General features: G+C 32.7%; 1 protein-coding gene across 1 annotated transcript; it reads right to left on the bottom strand.

Annotated features, from left to right (window-relative positions):
* Window positions 1-20,039: 20,039 nt before the first annotated feature.
* On the bottom strand, window positions 20,040-21,595 carry LOC123214932 (cytochrome P450 94A2-like). Its single transcript, XM_044634960.1, has one exon. The coding sequence runs from the start codon at window positions 21,580-21,582 to the stop codon at window positions 20,056-20,058; it is 1,527 nt and encodes a 508-aa protein (XP_044490895.1). The 5' UTR covers window positions 21,583-21,595; the 3' UTR covers window positions 20,040-20,055.
* Between the last annotated feature and the right edge of the window lie 1,297 nt (window positions 21,596-22,892).

Raw genomic sequence — 22,892 nt, 5'->3', positions numbered from 1 at the left:
CTTTTGGGGAGACAGTTAGGACTTTATATAAGAGTCCAACTGTCAATTATTAACCACCAATAATTGCCCTTTGACAGTTAAAAAAATTGGGTTGGGTCAACCTGTCATGGGTGAACCCGTATCCAATATCTCACACTCACACATGATAGAAGACCCGAACCAAATGCTTAACTATAGAAATCTCATATAGCAGTACGTTTCATACTTGCAAATGTGTCATGCAACCTCGCGAGCAACCTGCACTTGGGAGCTAAATACTATGCATCTGTTAAGAATAGCATAGCGGCTTCAATTCAAATAAAACAAAAATAAAGCATTAAGCTCGCAGCACCCTAGACTTACTCGATAACACTAGCTCCCTTTAATCTCTAATTTATCATTGTGTTATTTTTCTATATATCCATAATCAAGTCCAATCTCCCATATGAGTGAGATGATTGGTTGGCCAATGGACACACATAACATATATAAGTTTTTCTCATCTACTCGAAATTCTCAATTTAAACTTAGCTATTTCTCTAGTCATGTTCCATAGACTGAATCATGCATAGTCATAGGTTCCAAGCTAAGATAGAAACACTAAGAGTAAATATCAGACAACAGTAAAAAATTAAAGGGTACCAACATGAGGTAATCCTTATAAAGTCTTACACAATGAGGGAGCAGAGTTCATCCTCTCACTACTTTAACTGGTCGTCTTACTTATACACACATGGTATAAATCATGTGTTACAATGTGTATTTTCCTTTCAAATGTCATTCACAACACTATACAGATCTTAGTTCAGTCGCTACACCCAGTACCTAACCTGAGTTCTTAATCATCTTCATAGTTGCAAGTATTTATCTATATTAAGAACTCACATCTGGCATTTATAAGTTATTTAGACGTGAAAAATCCAAATCGATCATTTTTAAATGCATTAATTCATGACTTCATCTTGACCAATCACCAAGACGACATTTTTAACTTCGATAAATCTTTTCTCGAGAAATTTGTTTTTCATTGGTATGCTCTCTTAGCATCATATTTCTCAAGAATAATGTCTCATATTTGCTTACTCTCTCAAAGCTAAAGACGATTACTTGTGTGAGTGAGCCAATCTCTAACTTGTGTGACATTATAATCTTATTGAGTTAAAAATGATGTATATGCAATGAAAACCTAAGAATTTCGGGACACAAGTTCAAAACATAAAAAGAACTTGAATTCTTGGTTTTTGGCGTTATGTCACCAGTACAGTATATAAGCTCAACACTTATTAATCATAATCTATGCAATCTAAGAGATTTAACTTGTGCAAGATATACATTTCTTAGAACAATCTTGATAAAAGGATCAGTGACCATATAATGTATAGAATTATATTGTACGTTTATTTCCCTCTTGGAAATAGAGTCTCTTATTATGTTATGTCTAGTGTCAATACATTTGGAAATAGAGTCTTTTATTTCAACAGACAACTATTGCTTCGACAATATCACCTTGTTTACTCAGATTCATAAAAAATCTTCTTAACCAAATAGTTTCTCGCACATTTACTGAACTGGCTATATATTAGGCTTCCAATGTGGACACCACTATGCATATCTATTTCTTATCGCTCCAAGATATGGGCCATTTTGGAGTAAGAAAGCATAGCCATAATTTAATTTGCATTGGTCTAAACTCTTTCTCCAAATAGCATCTCAATAGCCAATTAAACGCAAGTTCGATCCTTCATCACATCATCAATCATCCACATAGCTTTTTAAAAATATCAAGAAAAATCCTACATATAATCTTTCAGTGTTTTTTTCAATATTTACTTATATCGACTAACTAGCCGAATAACAAAAATAAATATCTGGGCATGTACGCACCATAACATGTATAATACATCTGAATAGGTAACCTTTGACATTTCTCTACTTCTATCTTAAGTTTTGAGATATATTTTTTTTGGCTCAATAATTCATCATTTGATATAGAAATATCAACGGGTTTACAGTATATCACATTGGACTATTCTAGAATCTTTTGAATATTATGCTCTTATGACAAAGTTAAAAATTTCTTTGAACAATTCTTCTAGATTTAAATTCATAATATATAATCTGTTTTTTCATATCCTGCAAGTCAAAAAGTATGGACAACTATTATTTGATAATTATCACTTCAAATCATTTCTAGCAATCTATACATCATCACACATATTGATAGAATTACAGATTTGTCATCAGACTTTGTCACATAGACATGATGGTCTTGATTAATCATTTCAAAGTCATATGGTATTAACACTTATGAAATCATTTTAAATTTTAAGTACCAGTATCTGAATGACAGTTTTAGGTCATTCAACGTCTTTGAAGCTTGCACACTCTGAGTTTCAGACCTATAACAACGAGAGTTATATCTCATTTTATGTAAATTTCTTTGTCAAGTTTTCTACTAAAGAAAATTGTCTTGATATTCTTTTGTTGTAATTCTAAAATTAAAAGTGTTATTATAGCTAGAATAAACCATATTGAAGCAAATCTTTTAACGAAAATATCTTTTCACACAATTTATACCTTCTTATTAGGTATAAGTTTTCGCTATAAACCATTTTCTATTCCTAGTTGATATAAATAATATTTTTTGACCCTTAAATTGACTTAATTACTAGCATATGATAAATAGACAATTTAATAATTCTTGATTATATGCATGTGTTGTTGCACAAAGAGTTAATCTGGATACAAACATTAATCTTAATATGAGCATCTTGATTAGTATGAATGTAGAATTAGGATAGTTTGGTGTTGAATGTACAAGAAGACATGACCAAGAATGACGTAAGATTGATTTTCAAAAGGCCATGCAAGACTGTGTGTTGTTGGTCATGGTCGTGCATGCATTATGACACATACTCTCATACACTTGTTCCTTAAAAACTTGAATTATTGATGGATGAATGTATGGCAAACATGTATGAAAATCCATGGCCAAAAATTGACTTTATGATATCATGTATGTTTATACACTAGGATCATGTACGATTGTATGTAAATGAATAGGGTTACAAAAAGCTTTGGGTTAGAAGAAGATTATGAACAATAGAAAAAGGTGATGTACACTTATGCACTTGAAGAAGGAATGCCTTTACATGGGATTTTTATGTGTGTACACCTGCGAAGCCTTAAACGTGAGCATACATGCATTTTGATGAAGTATGCTTGTATATAACCAAACACACAACCATACAAAGAAGAGATTGTATGCGTCTTTAACTTGGTTATGGATGATCATACACTAATAATTTTGAATAAATTCTGAAAAGGAATTAAAGCTCGTTAATGTGCTAAAAAGTGCTCTAGAGATAGAGATATGAATTAGGCATATAGAGATGATAGATAAACCTTGGTAAAGATGAAAAAAATCAGATTAATAACTGAAATAGTTCTAAGTGATTGGGTATTAATAGGAATTAAAAATTTCTAAAAGAATTAAGATGAGTTAATTCCTATGAAACATAGATTTATGAGATTATGAGTTAACTTGAGGGAGTATTAGTGACCATTGGTGTCTATAAATAAAGAGACAATTGTTAAGACCATGTGTTTGTTAATTAGCTTAGGAATTATGAAGACAAATAATCTATTGATTATAGTCCAAAGATTAAAATGCTACGACCGCGAGTCTATTAATTGACAAAGAGATAGGACAACCAAGACTAGAGAGAAAGCCTTAAAAAATTCATCACTAGAGTGGTACCGATTTCCTTTCTTTTGGTTAAGATCCAATTAGCCTTAGATTTGGAATAAGATAATACTTGGGTTAGGAAAGAAAAAGGCTAGATTTGATTAATTGATTGTCAGGTAGATTACTCTTACTTTCTAATTGTTTTTCATTCACTCATTTCCTTTTCATTTGTAAATAAGACACATAGAGATGTCTACGATAAGGCAATTGATCTGTGATGGAGTAACATGCGACGGATGGACTCATTATGATTTATGATTTGATATGATGATTTTTATTATGACTATGATTGTTACAAACTTTCATTGAGTACACATATTATTAGTGATTATGTTTGATTTGGATATACATTTTGATGCTTAGGATTGAGTTATTATTATGATTAATAATATTTGAGGTATTTCTAGTATATTTTGTAATTTGTGCATGAGTTAATTTAAGAAGTTTTGATTGCACCTAATTAAGATTTGGTAGCACTTTACCCTAAAGGATAGAATTTCCAGGATTGGGTGATACAAAAAGCTATCATAGTGAACAACATCCCATCGAGTTGAGAAATGTGTGTGTTGGAAACATTTTAACGTACCAAATCGAATTTTGTAAAATGAAAAATGCATACTCAATTTTGCATTTTTGTTTTCTGATGATTTGAATATGTTACAAGGCATTGAAGAAAGTCATTTCCATGACCTCATTTGCTCGAATATTGCAATCCTTAGGAGACATAATCTCTGTCTGTGCCTTTTTTGTTTTTGGAGAAAGAAAGAAAAATGTGTTTTTTCTTTTTGCATTAATCTCGTGGGATGACAATTTTTGGACATTTAAATAACAATCCAATTGCCATTCAACTACTTTCAACAATTGCCCTTTAGGAGTAAAGTTAACTAGATCGGGTCAACTCATCATGGATGGACCCAGACCCAATATCTCTTACTCACACATGACAAAAGACTCGAACCAAAAACTTATCAATAAAAATCCCATACGACAGCATGTTTCATACTTGCAAATATGTTATACGACCTCATGAGCAACCTGTATTTGGAAGCTAAATACTATGCATCTGTTAGAAATAATATAGTTACTTCAACCCAAATAAAACATAATCAAGCATTAGACTTGTAACACCCTAGACTTACTCGATAACACTAGCTCCTATTAACCCCTTATTTGTTATTGTGTTATTTTCCTATGCATTTATGATCAAATATATTCTCTCACATAAGTGACATGATCAATCGATCAATGGATATATGTAATATATAAGTCTTCCTCTTTTATTTGAAATTTTTAATTTAAACTCAGTTGTTTTTCTAGTGATATTTCATAGATCGAATCGTGTGTGGTCATAGGTGTCAATTAAGATAACAACACTAAAAGTAAACATTGAACATTAAAGAGTCAAAGGGCATAAACATGAGATAAACCTCATAAAATCTCACATAGTAAGGAAATAGAGATTCATCCTCTCACTAGTTTAATTGGTCGTCTTACTTATGCATACATGGTATGAATCATGTATTACAATGTGTATTCTTAACCAATGTCATTACTTTAACATTGTATAAATCTTAGTTCAGTCACTACACCTAATGTCTAACTTGAGTTCTTAATCATTTTCACACTTACAAGTGTTTATTCATATTAAGAATTCACATCTAACATTCATAAGTTGTTTGGATATGGGGAATCCAAATCGATCATTTTTAAATGTATCTATTCATGACCTCATCTTGATTGATCATCATGGTGACATTTTAACATTAATAAATCTTTTCTTGAGAATTTTGTCTCATATTGGCATGCCCTCCTAGTGTCATATCTCTTAAGAATAATATCTTATTTTTGCTCACTTTATCAACACCAAAGGTAATTGTTTGTGTGAATAAGTCAATCTCTAAGTTGTGTGACATTGTAATCTTATTGAGCTAAAAACAATGTGTATATAGTGAAAACTCAAGAATTTTGGGATGCAAATTCAAAACAAAATGAGTTGGAATTCATGGTTTTCTCAATAACTTATCAATCACAATTTATGCAATCAAAAGATTTAACATAGACAAGATATGCATCTCTTGGAATAATCTTGGTCAAAGGATTAATGACCATACAATGCATAACATTATATTTTACATTCATCTCCTTCTTAAAAATGATGTCTCTTAAAATATTATGTCTAATATTGACATGTTTGGTTATTCTACAAAAATTAGGATCTCTTATGAAACCTTTATTATCTTGATTATTTCAACATACAATTGTTGCTCTGACAATATCATCCAATTTGCCTAGATTCACAAAAAATCTTTTTAACTAAATAGTTTCTTACACAATCACTGAACAGACTATATCCTTGATCTCTATTGTGGAAAAGACTATGTATGTCTGTTTCTTATCCTTCCAAGATATAGGTCCTTTTAGAGTAAGAAAACATAATCAAAAATTAATTTGTGTTGGTCTAAATTACTTCCCCAACTAATATCTCAATAGCCGATCAAATGGAAATTTGATTCTTAATCACATAAACAATAATTCACAAAGCCTTCTAGATATATCAATATCTTTTTGACAATTTTTTAATGCTCTTTTAAGTATTTGAATCACATCAATTAATGGATTTTTAATGCTCACACAATTGTGTATGAGAGGCTATATGCCCGTGTATAAGAAGACAAAAATGGCAAAATAATCTTTTCACATATAATATGTTTTGGTCAATTTTGGCCATGATACACAGTGTAAATAGGATCGACGACTGTGTCTAGTCAACAAATTTTGAATTTTGGGATAATGATATGTTTCTTAAGAATCTTGCAACATGGTTTTACTGTTTGATAGCCGACGTACACGCCTGTGTGTTTAACATACATGCTTGTGTACGTTTGTTTAATTTGAAAATAAAAATGGTCGCAGAAGACGCAACTCTCATTTTTTCTTAAAATCCTTTCAGCTAAACAAAAGAGAAGGGAGAACTAGAGAGTATTATAGTCATATTTCGCTAAAAGAAAAACTTTTAAGAGTTGTTCAAGCCACAAGAAGACTAGTATCATCATTTTATCAAGGTAAGTAGTATGATTCCTTGTGATATTTATGTATAGGGTGTTACTAAAGATTTCGAATTGAATGAAAACATGATGCTTGATTAAGTTTTTACATTATTATGGTCATATTTGCAGTTAGAATTGTTTGATCTAGGTTTAGTAATGATTTCCTCTATGTATGGTTGTTTAATTTAATGTTAATGGATTTTTTAAGTTGGCAGAATGATAGAAAACTCATTAAAATTTTTATGTAGATGAATGATCTTTTGATGTTTAGTGTAGAACGAGATGGGCATATTGAATATATAATATGCCATGTTGATTATGAGTAATTCATTGATTTATGTGTGTAATACATAATAGGATTGTATGGTAAGATGTGGCTGTGAAATATGTCTATTTTAAAAGTGTTTTGGTAGTATTAGAAAGTTAGAAAAAGGTAGGAGACATAGAATTGAAATTCTAGAAATTCTAAAATTTCAGCAACACATGCCCGTATGTTAGGGCATAAGAGTATCTCAGACTAAGATAAGAAGATATGACAGTCAAAGAGTTCTCTACCAAGTTGAACTCCTAAGCTCAATATGCCTCAGATGTGGCCAGTTTTCATAAGGGGAAGATAATGATCTTTATTAATAGATTTAGAGTTAACATCGCCAAAGACGTGTTGACGGGTGATAACCCTCCCAGATCTTATATTGAGGCAGTAGGCAAAACTCAGTAATTAGAGGCAATGAGATTGAGAATGGTTAGAGAGAGAGAGGAGAAAGATATAGATCTGTTCCATCAACTCAGAGTTATTAGCCATATAGCCTCAAAGGTAGTTGTGTGGGAAACAGTCATGATAGTCATGACATTAGAGATAATAGAGACAGTCGAGGTAAGAGGATTTTCCAATTTCAAGGTTCTATGAAAGGTTGGAAGAGCAAGAGATTGAGGTGTAAAGAGTGACTTAGGTGAGAAGATATCCATACATGCTAGAGATGTAGTCGTAGACATATCGATGAGTGTATAGTTACTTAGAGGATTTGTTTCAAATATAAATGGCTAGGACACTTTGCCTGAAAGTGTACTATAATAACACCAGCCCTAACAGGGCAGACAGCCAGGGGAGAAAGATAGGTTGGGTTTATGTATTACTTAAACTCAGGCTGAGGCCATCCCATCTATTATGAGTGGTTAGTTAATTTTTCACTTTCATCTTTTCTATACATCGATAGATTTTGGTGCTACTTATAGCTTTGCTGCTCGAGATTAGAACTTGCCACAGTGTCTGACATTAGTATAAAAATGCCAGATTGAGATACAAGTCAAAGTAACCAGATATTGTTGGATGAGACCATGTTCTTAAGAGGTTGATTGATGGTGGTCGATTTGATAGTGTTTGACATGTCGAACTTTGATATAATATTAGGCATGGATTTCTTGAGCCACTATAGAGCTGAGATAGATTATAAGAAGAGGAGAGTTCAGTTTCAGTTGGAAAATGGTGAAGAATTCTCATCTGGTGAAGGTCAAGTATTGAACATGATGATCAACAACCTAAAAGCCAAAAAAATGTTATTGATAAACTGGTCAAAGTACTTAGCTCATGTGGTAAGCAAGCTAGTGGATACCACCCCAAGTTTGTAATCCACCCTAGTGGTGTGTAAATTTTCTAATGTGTTTCTAGATGAGTTACTTGGATTGGAACCAGTGACAGAGGTAAAGTTCAATATAGAGTTGACCTTAGGTACAACACCCATTTCAAAGGCCACATATAAAATGGCACTAGTAGAGCTTTAAGAGTTAAAGAAACAGTTACAAGAGTTACTTAATAGTGAATTTATATAATCGAGTCATTCACCATAGGTTGCAGTAATCCTTTTTGTGCAAAAGAAGGATAAGTCAATGCATATGTGTATTGACTACCAAGAGTTGAACAAGGTCACCATTAAGAATAAGTTTCTACTGCCACAAATTGACAATTTATTTGACTAGCTAAAAGATGCTTTGGTATTTTCAAAATTGATTTGAGGTTAGGGTACCATCAAGTCAGGAGCCAAAAATGATATTCCAAAGACAACCTTTCAAATAAGATATGGACATTATAAATTTATGGTGATACCTTTTTGTCTAATGAATGCACCAACGATCTTCATGAATTTAATGAACCAAGTGTTTTAAGATTGTCTTAATAAATTGATTGTGGTATTTATCAATAATATATTGGTGTACTCCAAGTCTCTTGAGGAGCATGAGAAACGTTTAAGATTTGTGTTACAGAAACTACATAAGAAATAGTTGTACGCCAAATTCTCAAAATGTGAATTTTATTTGGATCATGTTGTTTTTCTAAGATATATGGTATCAATTAATGGTATCTCAGTAGATCTAAGTAATGCTGAGGTAGTGTTAGAGTGGTAGAGACTCAAGACCCCTAAGGAAGTGAGAAGTTTTTGAGGATTGGTGGGTTATTATAAACACTTTGTAGAGGGTTTTACTAAGCTAGCTCAACCATTGACTAAGTTGACTAAAAGCAATGCCCCTTTTAGGTAGTCCGACACCTGTAAGAGAAGTTTCTTGGAATTAAAGAATAAATTGACCTCAACACTAGTTTTAACCCTACCCATAAAAAGAGAAGAGTATGACTTTGTACACAGATGCTTCATATCAGGGTTTAGAAGTAGTACTTATATAGAAAGGGAAAGTGATAGCCTATGCATCCAAACAGTTAAAGAATTATGAGGTTCGATGTCCTACTCATGATCTAGAGCTGGCTATAGTGGTTTTTACTTTGAAAATTTAGTGGCATTATTTGTATGAAGTCTAATGTAATATCTATATAGATAATAAGAGTTTGAAGTACTTCTTCACACAAAGAAAGCTAAACATGAGACAAAGGAGATGGTCATAACTAGTTAAAGGTTATAATTATGACATTCGGTACCATCCTAGAAAAGCAAATATGATGGTAGATACCTTGAGTAGAAAAGTGGTGTTATCATAGGTCACACCTTGTCAAAAGCTACAAAAGAGATAGAGAAAGACTAGATTGAACTAGTTATGGGAATGTTGGTTGATCTGAGGATTTGATCAACGTTATTAGATTAGATTTGTTAAGCTCAATTATTAGACAAATGGTGTATCCAAATAAGGAAAAGGATTATCGAGAACACAATGTCTGATTTTAATATCACTGAAGAGGTGTTGAGATTTATAGATCATGTGTGTGTTCCTAAGGTGTTAGTTTTGGGCATAAGACCCTATATGAGTCTTATAACCTTACTTACACTACTCACCCTGGGAGTGTGAAGATGTATCAAGACCAGAAAAACACATTTTGGTGGATCAACATGAAAAATAGATATAGTTGACTTTATGGCAAAATGTTTGGTATGTCAATAGGTTAAGTTTAAAAATCAAAGACCAACTGGATTATTACAACCTTTAATCATTCTTGAATGGAAGTGAGAGCATATCTCTATAGATAAGGCTAGACTCAAACTAAGCTCATTCGAGCTCGACTCAAATGAGCCAGAAACTAGCCAACCCTAGCCGAGCTCGATCGAGCTCGAGCTACTCGTCAAATTTTTTAATTAAAAATTTTGATACAAAACGACGTTGTTTTAATAACTAAAAATAAGCTAAACTGAATTCAAACTGAGTTCAAGCTTGGCTTTCATAAGCTCGAACTTAAGCTCAGCTATATATAAACTGAGTTGAGCTCAAACTTGGCTTGGTTCGAATCTAGCCTTATCTATAAACTTTTTGGTCGATCTATTGAGAGTTTGAGATAAATACAATGCCTTTTAGATTATAGTGAATTGATTAACCAAGTTAACACATTTTATCCATTTTAAAAAGAGCATCAACATGAATTAGTTGGGTCAGATATACGTTAAAAAGATTGTAAGATTGCTCGGAGTACTTAAAACCATTGTATCAAACAAAGATGTAAGATTTGTCTTAGCCTTTTGATAGTGTTTATAGAGATTGATGGGTATCAGATTAGCATTTAACACTATTTATCACCCTCAGATTAATGGACAAACTGAGACAATGAATTAAGTGATAGAGGATATGTTGAAAGCTTGTTGCTTAGATAAAAGAGCAAGTTGGGTTGAGGTGTTAACAGTAATGGAATTCACTTATAATAATAGTTATTAGGCAACTATCTGGATGGCTCCCTATAAGGCACTTTATGGGAGAAAGTATCGATTACCATTGCATTAGGAAGAGATCAGTGAAAAGGATACATTAGCAAAATCCTTAGGGCTGGAAATGACTAAGAAGATAATCAAATATGTAAGGTTGATTCGAGAAAGGATGAAACGGGCCTAAGATCGTCAGAAAAGTTATGTAGACCAAAAGAGGTGAGATTTGGAGTTTGTTATGGGCGATAAGGTATTTTTGAAGATTGCCTCCTACCGCCATGTGATGAGGTTTAGGCAGAAAGGTGAGTTAGCATAAAGGTTTGTGGGACCCTATGAGATCTTGGAACGTATGGGCAAGGTCACTTATAAACTTATATTACCAGTGAGTATAGATAGGATGCACAAGTTATTCATATGTCATTGTTGTGCAAGTATCTTCGTGACCTGACTTATATGTTAAAAGTTGAAGATAAAGAACTTAAGGATGATTTGGATTATAAAGAAAGGTCGATCCAAGTTTTTGACAGACGAGTGAAGTAACTCAGGAAAAAACAAATTTTTTTTGTTAACGTCCTTTAGAGGAATCATTGAGTAGAGGAGACCACTTGGGAGATAAAGCAAGATATGAGGCAGAAATTCCTATAACTATTCGAGTGAATTTCGAGGATGAAATTCAATTAAGGGGGAAGAGGGGAAATATAATATCCATAGGTATGTTTAAGGTTGTTTTGATCTTTTAGTATTTTTACTGTGTGAGATTATGCTTAAGAAGCTTTTATATGGTTTCTAGCTCGCACGATTGTGTATGAGAAGCTACACACCTATGTATGAGGCAGTAAAGATGGCAAAATGGTCTTTTCGTATATAATGTCCTTTGGTTAATTTTGGCCAAGATACATGCCCATGTAAGTGGGACACACAACCATGTCTAGTCAATAAATTTTGAATTTTGAGATAAAGATATGTTCTGTGGGAATCTCACAACATGATTCTAATGTTTGATAACCAGCTTACATGCCCTTATACGTTTGTTTTATTTGAAAAATAAAAACGATCATAGAAGAGGCAACTCTCATTTTTTCTTAAAATCTTTTCAGCCAAACCAAAGAGAAGAGAGGATTGAAGAGTGCTAGAGTTATATTTCGCCAGGAGAAAAGCTTTAGGGAGTCATTCAAGCCACGAGAAGACTAATATCATCGTTTTATCAAGGTAAGTAGTATGACTCCTTATGATGATTATGTATTAGGTGTTATTGATGATTTCCAATTGAATGAAAACATGATAATAATGGGACACATATTCGTGTGCCTTACACCAAATATATACTCTCGTGTGTTTTTGTTACAGGTCGTGTAGATTGAGTAATACATTTATATTTGTAAAGGATACATACCTATGTAATTTTTAGGAAATTTGGAAACGTAATCCCTTGAAAGGGATTTAGATGTAGGAAAATTTGCTAAGAGTATACAGATTAGAGAAATAACAAACCTACTCTTATAAGGGTTATTGATAGAAGAAAGTTGACGATAAGACCCTAATGAGAGTTGTTCATAAGGGTATGCTAATTACGTGGATGTTGGCACGTAGCTGACTAAATTGTATCTGGATAAAAAAGTTTGAAAAGGCATACAGTGATGTTACAGACCACCAAACTATGTGTAAAGTAGTAGTGAAAACAACAGGGCCAATAAATATATGTGATTCTACACCGATAATAGGTGTCGTAGTATTTGGATACGTGTACGAAGATATGAGAGGTCTAGAGGCCTATTGTATGAGTAATATTGTCTCAACAACCCAAGTCTGGCTGGTATGTGTATGAATGACATATAGAAATGGCATTTAAGATGTCAAAAACTTTCACATGATGTTTTAGACATCGATATACACTGTAAGAGTTAGTTAGGATGACACCCCATTATAGGGATACGACACTAGATGCTAAGATAATCTGGATAGACATCTAGAACGCTGAAGAATATATCCGTGAATTTTCTTAGGATGGAAGTAACACCCTTACATATATTACTTTTGCTATTTATTGAGTACAAATCCACTTATGTGCTTTTTGTATGATTTTGCAAGTAAGGTTCCAGAGTAGTAGGGTGATGGCAAAGAGATTAATGGTACGACTCATTTTGATACATGAAGGCAAGGGACTTGAATGTTCTTCATTGTTATTCATAAACCATTTATTACACTTTTATAGATTCTTTATATATATTAATACAAGTGGATTTGACTATTATTGGTTTGGATTGATTTGTATGAACTCAGACTTACATTTAAATGCTTTCATTCATATTATCCAGATAATCTTTGAATTATAATGCTTCATTTTAGTATGCTTTTGGGATAATAGGTCTGATTTGAATGTTTTGTATTTAATGATTGAGATAACATGCTATAAAAGTTTGTTTGGTCATGTCTTTCAGGGTAAATATTTCAGATATGCCTTGAAAGAGGTGTTACAATACGTAACATAGCATACAAAATATATCCAATGACATTTGAATAGGTAACTATTGCTTTCTCTATTTTCATCTTTAGTTTTGTGACATATTTGTTAGCTCAATAATTCGTCATTTGACATAAGAGTATTAATAGGTTCACAGTCTACCATATTAAATCATTTTAAAATCTTTTGAATGTTATGCTCTTATGACAAAATAAAAAATTTCTTTGAACAATCTCTTTGGATTTTAATTCTTAATATGTAATCTACTTACCCATATCGTTCAAGTTAAAAGCATAAACAACTATCCTTTGATGATTATCATTTACTTCAAATCGTTTCTAGTTATCTATACATCATCACACATAAAGATAAAATTGTAAATTTGTCATCATCAAACTTTGTTCACATAGATATAGTGATCTTAATTAATCATCTTAAAGTCATGTGATATTAAAGTCTCAAAAAATTTCAAGTACTATTGTCTAGAGGATAGTTTTATATCATTTAAAATTCTTAAAGCTTGCACACTTTATGCTTCAGACCTATAACAATGAGATTTATACCTCGTTTCATTTAGATTTCTTTGTTCAGTTCTCCACTAAGGAAAATTATCTTGACAATCATCAGAAACAATTCTAAATTCAAATGTTTTACTACAGCTAAAATCAAACAGACTGAAGTAAATCTTATAAATGGCAAAAACGTTCTTCTTCATGCTCTGTACCTACTCATTGGGTATAGTTATTCACCACAAGACAAAATTGTATCTATTTATTGAGTTATCTATCTTACAATTGATTCAGGAAACTCACTTGTTCCTAATAGATTTTTGACCCGATAGTGAGTTAACCAAAACATAGATCTAATTTGTTTTTATGTATTTCATCTCTTTTTCCAATACATCTGACCATTTTTCCTTATCAAGGAATTAAACAACTTCTTTTATGATTTTTGGTTCATTATCTTAGAGAGTGGTTGTGAAAACCTTATTTTAAATTTCAAAATGTCACTATAGTACTTTCAGATATCCACTCCTACGTAACTGAGGATCATTATTCTCACTATCCAAAATATATTAAAGTTTAATCTCAATGTTCTTACTAGGTTGAGATGAATGAAGCAAACAATTGAGAATCATTGTTCCCCTTATCCAAAATAGGTTAGAGTTCAATTGCATTTGCTCTCACTATCTAGAATAAGTATAGATATTATCTCTTAGGACTCAACTAATGGTTGTTAAGATGTACCTATCCTCATTCTTCTCCTATCTCATACAGATAAAACCTTTTTCAATATCATTCCTATTAGGAAAAATATTATCTATGAATGTAATATCTCTTGTTACAATTTTAGTTAATCTTCTTGTAGAATCCTCTTTAATGAGGATATACCTTTTGGAGTGTTTAATGTATCTAATAAAGATACAATCCTTTCTTCTCGGTCTTAGTTGTTTAAACATATGGGAAAGGTTATAAATAGATAATGCTAACCACTAGGGTTGGAATCTATTAACACAAATTTTCTACTTGACCATAACTCATAAGGGAGTGAAACAACTGGTTTAGTAGGCACTCGGTTAAGTACATAAACAATAGTTAACGTTACATCATTACAAAATGATGTTGATGTTTTATCTGCACCATCATTGACCTAATCTTTTCCAATAAAGTTCAGTTACAATTTCTACTACACCATTTTATTGCAGAATTCTTAGAATTATTAGTTGTCATACTATTCCTTTTCATTACTTAGTTTCTTAAACTTTTAAAACAAATACTTAAGACTTTAGTCAATTCTTAAAACTCTTATCCATTTTGTCTATTTGATTCTCAACCTTAATTACATATAATGTTTAAAACACTCAACTGCTTCTGATTCATGGGAGATCAAGTAGACAAGATGAAATCGAATATAGTTATCAACATAAGTAATGAAATATGTGACACCTTTTAAAACTTTACATTCATAGAAACACATATACCTAAGTGCATAAATTGCAAAAAAAGCTAATAAACTTTACAACTTTGTTAAATGGTTTTCTAGTAGTTTTTCTAGCTGAGTAATGCTCACTCGTAGGTAGTTCTATTTATGTGAAAGTCCCTAATAAACTTTTATGGACCAATCTATTCAACACATGTCGACCAACTTGCCCTAATTTAGCATGTTATATATTTGTATTCACATTCATACGTATAAGAAAAACAAATAATGAAAAACTATCATTAACACAATTAAGGGAAACAAACACCATATAACCATTCAATCAACAAACCAAATCCATAGAAATAACTTCTATTATATTTTTGACAAAACACCTAGAGAGATTCAAATTATATCATAGTTTGAGAAGAACAAATAGTTTGACTAAGATTTGTCCAATATTTGGAGTATGTTGGATTTCATACAGGTAGAGAATTTAATCACCTTGCAAAACTTATTTACTCTTATTCGTCCCTCTTACTTTAACCGTTGTGTTATTGCTTAGATAAATCTAACTGATCTCCTTTGAAATTCGACAGAAGTCTACTAAAGCTTCATGAGTTGCTTGGTTGGTAGCTTTTGAGTTCATAATCTATATAGAATAATACTTTGTTAATATCACAATACTAAAAACAAAAGTTTCATCACTTTATGTAGAATAAGACAATATCATTTTTAGCTTCATTCATTAATGGGTGAAATATCTCTCATTGCTTTTATTGCAATAATGTATCACTAAATGATCTCCTTCCCAACTCGGACTTAAGCCACTTACTTTTGAAACCATAAACAACTTTTGAAACTTGACTTTGTAATGTATGCATGAGTACTCGATTTAGTTACCTTAAAAGTGCTTATCATCTAGTCTAAGTGGCAAGAATTATCAACTAAAGTCTTTATATTCTCATTATGTGTCATATGTTCATATGCTTCCACTCTCAGGAAAATATCACTTAATTATTAGGTTATGCCTAATTGATTTCAGTTCTATAATCATATTTGACATTCTATCAAATTAATAATCAATTGCCTTTATTTAGGGATTGTTGTTCCTTCAAACTTTTCTATTAAAACTATACTTATGACATCTACAGTTGAGCATTACCGGTATTTGTATACTAGATTGTTATTCATGGAACTAGTTAAAATATCACATAAAGTGGGTCTTGTTTCTTACATGCATGATGTGCATCTATATCATGTTTGTATAAGGCACCATTCGAGTTTCTATCTCTTAGTTTGCTTCGATTATATCGTAACCTAATCTATAGCCTCTAAAGTCTTTTGATCATCTAGGATATTGTGCATTTTTAAATGCCACATATTGTAATTATCCTTATTTAATATCATTCTCATTCAAATAAGTCATCATGTTCTAGGATGTCATAGTTAATTAGATCACAAAGATATATATCAGACACAACTTAATCAATATAACCAAATACACGTCAATTGTTGCAATTACGTATTAAAATTTAAAATATCTCTCATAAGACACATAATTGAAAGTTCATCTTCCATGACTCAAATGGTTGACATTTTAAAATTCAATCTAATTGCGTTAATATTGATTATAAATAAGAATTTCATTAAATTCTATCAATTTCAGAATTCTCACATTTAACATATATAATATATGATACAACAAATGCATTATTTATTATAACTAGGATTATTTTATTAACCTATATTATACTTAAAGACACTATATCTATAATAAAGTCTTTATGTTATTTGCGATAGGTCAAAATAGTGGTTTTTCTCACGTACATTACTAAGCATTGTTCTTTATCAAGCGATAATGTATCCATTCAGTCCTAAAAAAAAAAAATTTCTTATTCTTGTCCTAAACCAGATCATTCATTATGGGGCTAATAGTCATGCATGAATATGATTAGACTATATACCATCTCTTTCCAATTAAGAGAATACAACTTGTCTTTTAAGTTTAAATCTTTATTGAATATATATAGTCCCAACATGCACTAGTAGATCATTAGTTGATCACATCATATACTTAATGTGATGGTCCTTAGTCAACTTGCATGAATTAGAAACATATGTTTTGAAACATCGATATGTGTTTTCAAAAGCTAGATAAGGTATTACATGTCTTTATGTGTCATAGGACCCATATAACACATTCCACAAGTAGATCCAATCATCACACAATTGCCACAAGTCAAAAAATGAGTTTCACGTGCCTAAGCACATTGAAAATAGTGTCTTATGCATTGTCACAAGCCAAAACATGGCCCTACATGCCTTCACAAGTTGAGACAACATCACAATCGCTTTCATGCATCGAGATGATGATGCACGTGCCTCTACACAGTGGAAATAAGTCATAATCATTAGGGGAGGTCACTCACGCTCCTTCACACATCGAAGAACCGTTGTTGACCATTGACCGATATTGATAGATATCGTTGACTGGTGATTGGTCAAATTTTGACTATTGACTAGTCAATTAACCAGTTCGATTTTAACCTAATTAACCACGGGTTGACCCATAGACTAACGAATTTTGACAATCTATTGACCAAATGGGTTAGAAAATTGAGTTTCCCTAACCCAATTGTAACTCAAATCATAAAAGAACCCTAATTCTCGATCAGTTCAATTGGTCGTCTTTTGACCATCTTTTGATAACAAGACCATAGGGCTTTTGAAGCTTTTGTGATGACGAGATTCCTCGTATCAAATTCTAGCACCATCACCATCAGAATTTGGTGAAACAACGACAAAGAAAAACACAGTTTAGGTCTCAGTTTTTTGAGGATTTCTAGCCAAATTTTGATGTTATCTCAAAACCAAATCATGTAACACATATTTAGACTATAGTCTAACATGTTTCTAAGTATCAATTTCATGCAATTTAGCTAAATTTAATTCGTGCCCAAAATATGAATTTAAACAAAATTTTAATTAAAAATAAAAAAATTTAGATTATATAATTCACATAATACATGACATATATACAACTTACGCTCTAATACCAATGTTGAAAAATCAAAATATGGAAAAATTTTTAAACTAAAAAATGTGTACCTGGTTTTGTATTCTGATGATTCGAATACGCTGCAAGATATTGATGTAAGTCATTTCCATTACCTCATTTGCCCGAGTATTACAATCCTTGGGAGTCACAATCCCTATCTATGTGTTTTTTGTTTCTAGAAGCGGAGAAAAGAAAAAAAATTTTGTTTTACTCTTGTTGTGTTAATCTTATGGGATGACAGTTTTTGGACATTAAAATAACAGTCCAATTGCCATCCAATTACTTTCAACAATTATCCTTTGTCAGTTACACTAATCGGATTAGGTCGACCCATCATAGGTGGACCTAGACCCAATAGTACATAATAATGAAAAATGTATCAACAAACAAACATGAGCCAGATGCTAACAAACATTAAAGACACTATAATGATCACTTTCTATATCCTTTGCTTCCACAGAGGATTCAAACTCTAAACTTCACTCCTCTATCAAACTTAAAAGGAAATTCTTAATGACAACTTCCAGGTCATATGCGAAAGAAGACAAAAAAAAAAAAAACAATTATATGTGAAATTTGTAATCTAAGTCATTGTCTTTCTCATTTTTTATCGAAACAGTGAAGAAGGGAAATTTTTATTATATTTGTTTGATTTTATTCATGAACACATGTTAACGTTCTTAAGATACAAATAAAGCATGTGCAATCGTATTTCACAAGGAAAGCGAAAAGAGAAGATGGATACATTACTCAAAGCATGCAAAGTCATGATATGGTACGTGCTGTCGTCGACACCCAAATAAAAATCCTAAATTCCTACAACAAAAATGTAGTAAAGGAAAGTAAGGATCATTCTCTCAAAGAGTTTTAATTATTATGTCATCACAAATCAATCAAAACAAGAAAATAAAAGAGGGTTTTGAATTGAATACAAATTATAATTAAAAAAACAATAAATAAAAATTCAACGAAATAATCTAAAACAAATAATCAAGTAAACAAACCTTGGTCTATGGTCACATTCACCATTGGAACTACGATTGATCGTCGAAACCAAAAATATCGAATTAATTATTTAAATATTCGTTGTGGTATTAAATTTATCTGTCATTCTTTATGATTAGTTAATCAAAAATATGTATTCTAATTAACCCTTATTGATTAATAATTCGGATACAATCTCGAATTTAATTAAACAATAGCATTACGAATTAGAAAGACCAACGAAGCAAGACAATACAAATGTACGACATTGCATTTACTCCAGTTGATTATTTTCCTAGGATTTACAGTTCTTGACGAAGCGAACGATAAACCTAGTTGTCACTTTGATTAGATGGATTGAACAATTACGGATTCAGCACCTATAAATTTTAATCCTTATAGATTAAATGTTATGACTAATTAAATTACCGTAAATGTTAAGTCATGATCTATGAGAGAATATTGGTATATTAATGCCACACTCAACTTTTAAGTTTCAGTTTTCCAAAACCTAAAGAATGGTATAAGTGTAACTAAATTCTTACATTTTAAATTTTAAGATAGGTGTGAAAAATTTTAAATTTTTTAAAATCGTGATATAATAACTAATAATATATTATTTTAGTATTATTTATAGAAGACATACTGAGAAATTTTAATTTTAAATTATTAATACAATATACCATACACATACGACATTTGTCCGGTATATACTATCATGATCCTTATAATTTGAAGTCATTCCTCTCCTCAATCCTGACCGGAAACCCACCTTTCATCTTGGCCGTCAAATGGGCCACAAACTCTGGCTCAACAGTCTCCTGTATCACCGGCACCACCTTGAACCTCTTCAACACCCCACTTACTACTCTCTTCATCTGCAAAAACGCCATCTCCTTCCCTAAACATATCCTCGGCCCTGCTTGGAACACAGGATATGTGTACGAATCCCTTCCAACAAAGCTCCAACTGCCATCTTCTTCCCTCTTCAACCACCTCTCTGGCTTGAACTCGCTCCAATCTTTTCCCCACAGCTTCTCCATTCTCCCCATTGCGTATGGATGATACGCCACTCGCATGCCTTTCTTCACAATTGTCCCGTCTGGCAATACGTCGTCGTTCTCCGCTACTTTGGAGTCTACAGGTACCGGTGGGTAGAATCTCATGCTCTCGCAGAGTGATGCGTGCGTGTACACCATATCTTTTATGTCCTCATATACTGGCGTGTCTGATTTTTCTTTGATTTCGTTAAGAATTTCTTTTTCGGCTTCAGGATGTTTTGAGATCAGCATGAAGAACCACGTCAAAGCAGCAGATGTTGTGTCTCGTCCGGCGAGTGTGAAGCTGATGACTATATCAGTGACAAAGTCATCGTCATATTTGCCTGAGCTTAAGAATCGCGTCAAAAGATCCATGGACTCATCTGGGTTTTGTTTTTTTTCTTTTATGATGTTCTTTGAAAATTCTTTCACTTCAGAAATTGCAAGTTTTAGACGCCTTTCGGAGCCAATATTGAGAAGCCGTTTAGCCTTCCAGATTATGGGTAAAGGCGATGGAAATCTTTCGCTGCTTATTTTAACACACTCGTCAAAAGCTTGAGCGAACTTGGCTTTGGGAAAAGATGGAAACAGATATTCAGGATCGTAACCAAAAGCGATCCTGCATATATTATCAAAAGCAAATCGTTGAAGAACATCTTGAAAATCTAGCACTTGTTTATCGGCAGCCGCCTTTTCAAGAATGGGAATAAGGCGATCGGAGAGTTCAGTTTCAACGACGGTTTCGACAAATTTTCGGAGGGTTTTGGTATTGAACTCGTGACTTGAAATCTGCCTTTGAAATTTCCATTGTTCGCCGTCAATATTGAAAATACCGTGACCCAGAAAGTCGGAGAGAGTTGTTCCGAATCCAGCGCCTTTTGGGTAATTGTTAAAGTTGGTTTTGAGGATATGCTGTACATTGGCTGGATTGGCTGTGAAGATAGAGACCTGGCCTCCTAACCTATGCAAGGTAAATGTTGCAGAAGGGATATTTTGCAGAATTTTAGTTACCCACTGGAGTAATTGGTTTTTGTTGGCTTGAAAAGAGAAAAAGGAGCCCACTATTGGGTAGCATTTTGGAAGAACTGCATTACTGGAAGGATACGATGATGATGAACCCTTTGTTTTGGAGCTCCTTTGACTGGTGATGAGAAGGAAAACTAGCGAAGTGATTATGAGAAGGAGAACTGAAGTTAGAAGATTAAGCGCCATGACCGACAAAAGATTTGAGTTTTGGAGGAAAAGTTGAAGAAGAAAGTCGTATGGTTGGGTTTTTATAAGGTAAAATGTCGACTTGGACGTCATGGCTTATTATGATATTGATATGGAACCTAAACTATGTTGAATGCTCAAAGTTTTCTCCATTAATTATGAAAATACTATTTATCCATTCATGAGCGGTTAAAATTAACGATAGTAAAGATAAAATCATCATTTTATATTTAATATTAAAAATAAACTTAAATATGATTTCATTTCTCCCCTCCTAAAAGTTTAAAAACTAATTTTTCTCCCCTAAGTCAAGTTTGAAAACATCACATTTCTCCTTTAGGGTTTAGTTTCCAAACCCCTTCACTTTCTCCGACGTCATCGCAGGCCGCCTCTCCCTCCCGATTGTTTCTCTTCTACCGACGGCCTGCCTCAACTCTACCCCAACCCATCCGACGTCGAGAGACATCGTCTGGGAAGAGAAATCGTCTTCCCAAACGAAGAAGATGAGATCGATCGATCTCGTCTTTATCGTTTAGAAAGACGATCGTTTTCCTAGATGAAGATGAAACGACTTGTCGTCCCCTGGGAAGACAAGTCGTCTTCATCTGGGAAGACGATCGTCTTCCCAAATAACAAAGATGAGATCGATTGATCTTGTCTTCATCATCTGGGAAGACAATTTCTCTTCTTAGACGATGTCTCTTGGCATCGAATGGGTTAGGGGGGGGGGGGAGTTGAGAAGGGTCATTGGTGGAAGAGAAACCGTTGGGAGGGAGAGACGGCCGGCGATGGCATCAGAGAAAGTGAAGGGGTTTGGAAACTAAACCCTAGGGGGGAAATGTGATCTTTTCAAACTTGACTTAGGGGAGAAAAGTTAATTTTTAAACTTTTAGAGGGGTGAATGAGATTAAATTTTTAGGGGTTAGGATTCTGTTAAATTTAACCGATCATAAGTGGATAAACGATATTTTTATAGTTAATAGAGGGAACTTTTAGAGTTCAATATAATTTGGGTGGGAAATAGTCCTTTGCCCTATTGATATTTCCAAATTTCATCTGCAAACTAAATTTTAAGTGTGAACTCGACAAATCATATTCAAATTGACCAAACAGGATAACTAAAAGTAAAATTGATTGAAAGTCAAAAGCAATTCGGCCTCTGTACCGTACCTGGGTTTCTGGGAAAGGCCTTCTTTTCTAAAAAAAAAATATTCAAATTTCGTATGCAAGATCGTCACTCTGCAAGCCCATGTATTTTAAATTCTCTATTTTGAGAGGCCATCTAAATTTGTCAAAATTCTCTTTGAATT

The sequence above is a fragment of the Mangifera indica genome, chromosome 4 (assembly GCF_011075055.1).
Source record: "Mangifera indica cultivar Alphonso chromosome 4, CATAS_Mindica_2.1, whole genome shotgun sequence".
Taxonomy (NCBI): Eukaryota; Viridiplantae; Streptophyta; class Magnoliopsida; order Sapindales; family Anacardiaceae; genus Mangifera; species Mangifera indica.
This window is presented reverse-complemented; position numbering and strand designations above follow the sequence as displayed.

Bases quoted from the DNA above. Each gene is read 5' to 3' on its own strand.
- LOC123214932 (XM_044634960.1), bottom strand. From the start codon at position 21,582: ATGGCGCTTAATCTTCTAACTTCAGTTCTCCTTCTCATAATCACTTCG.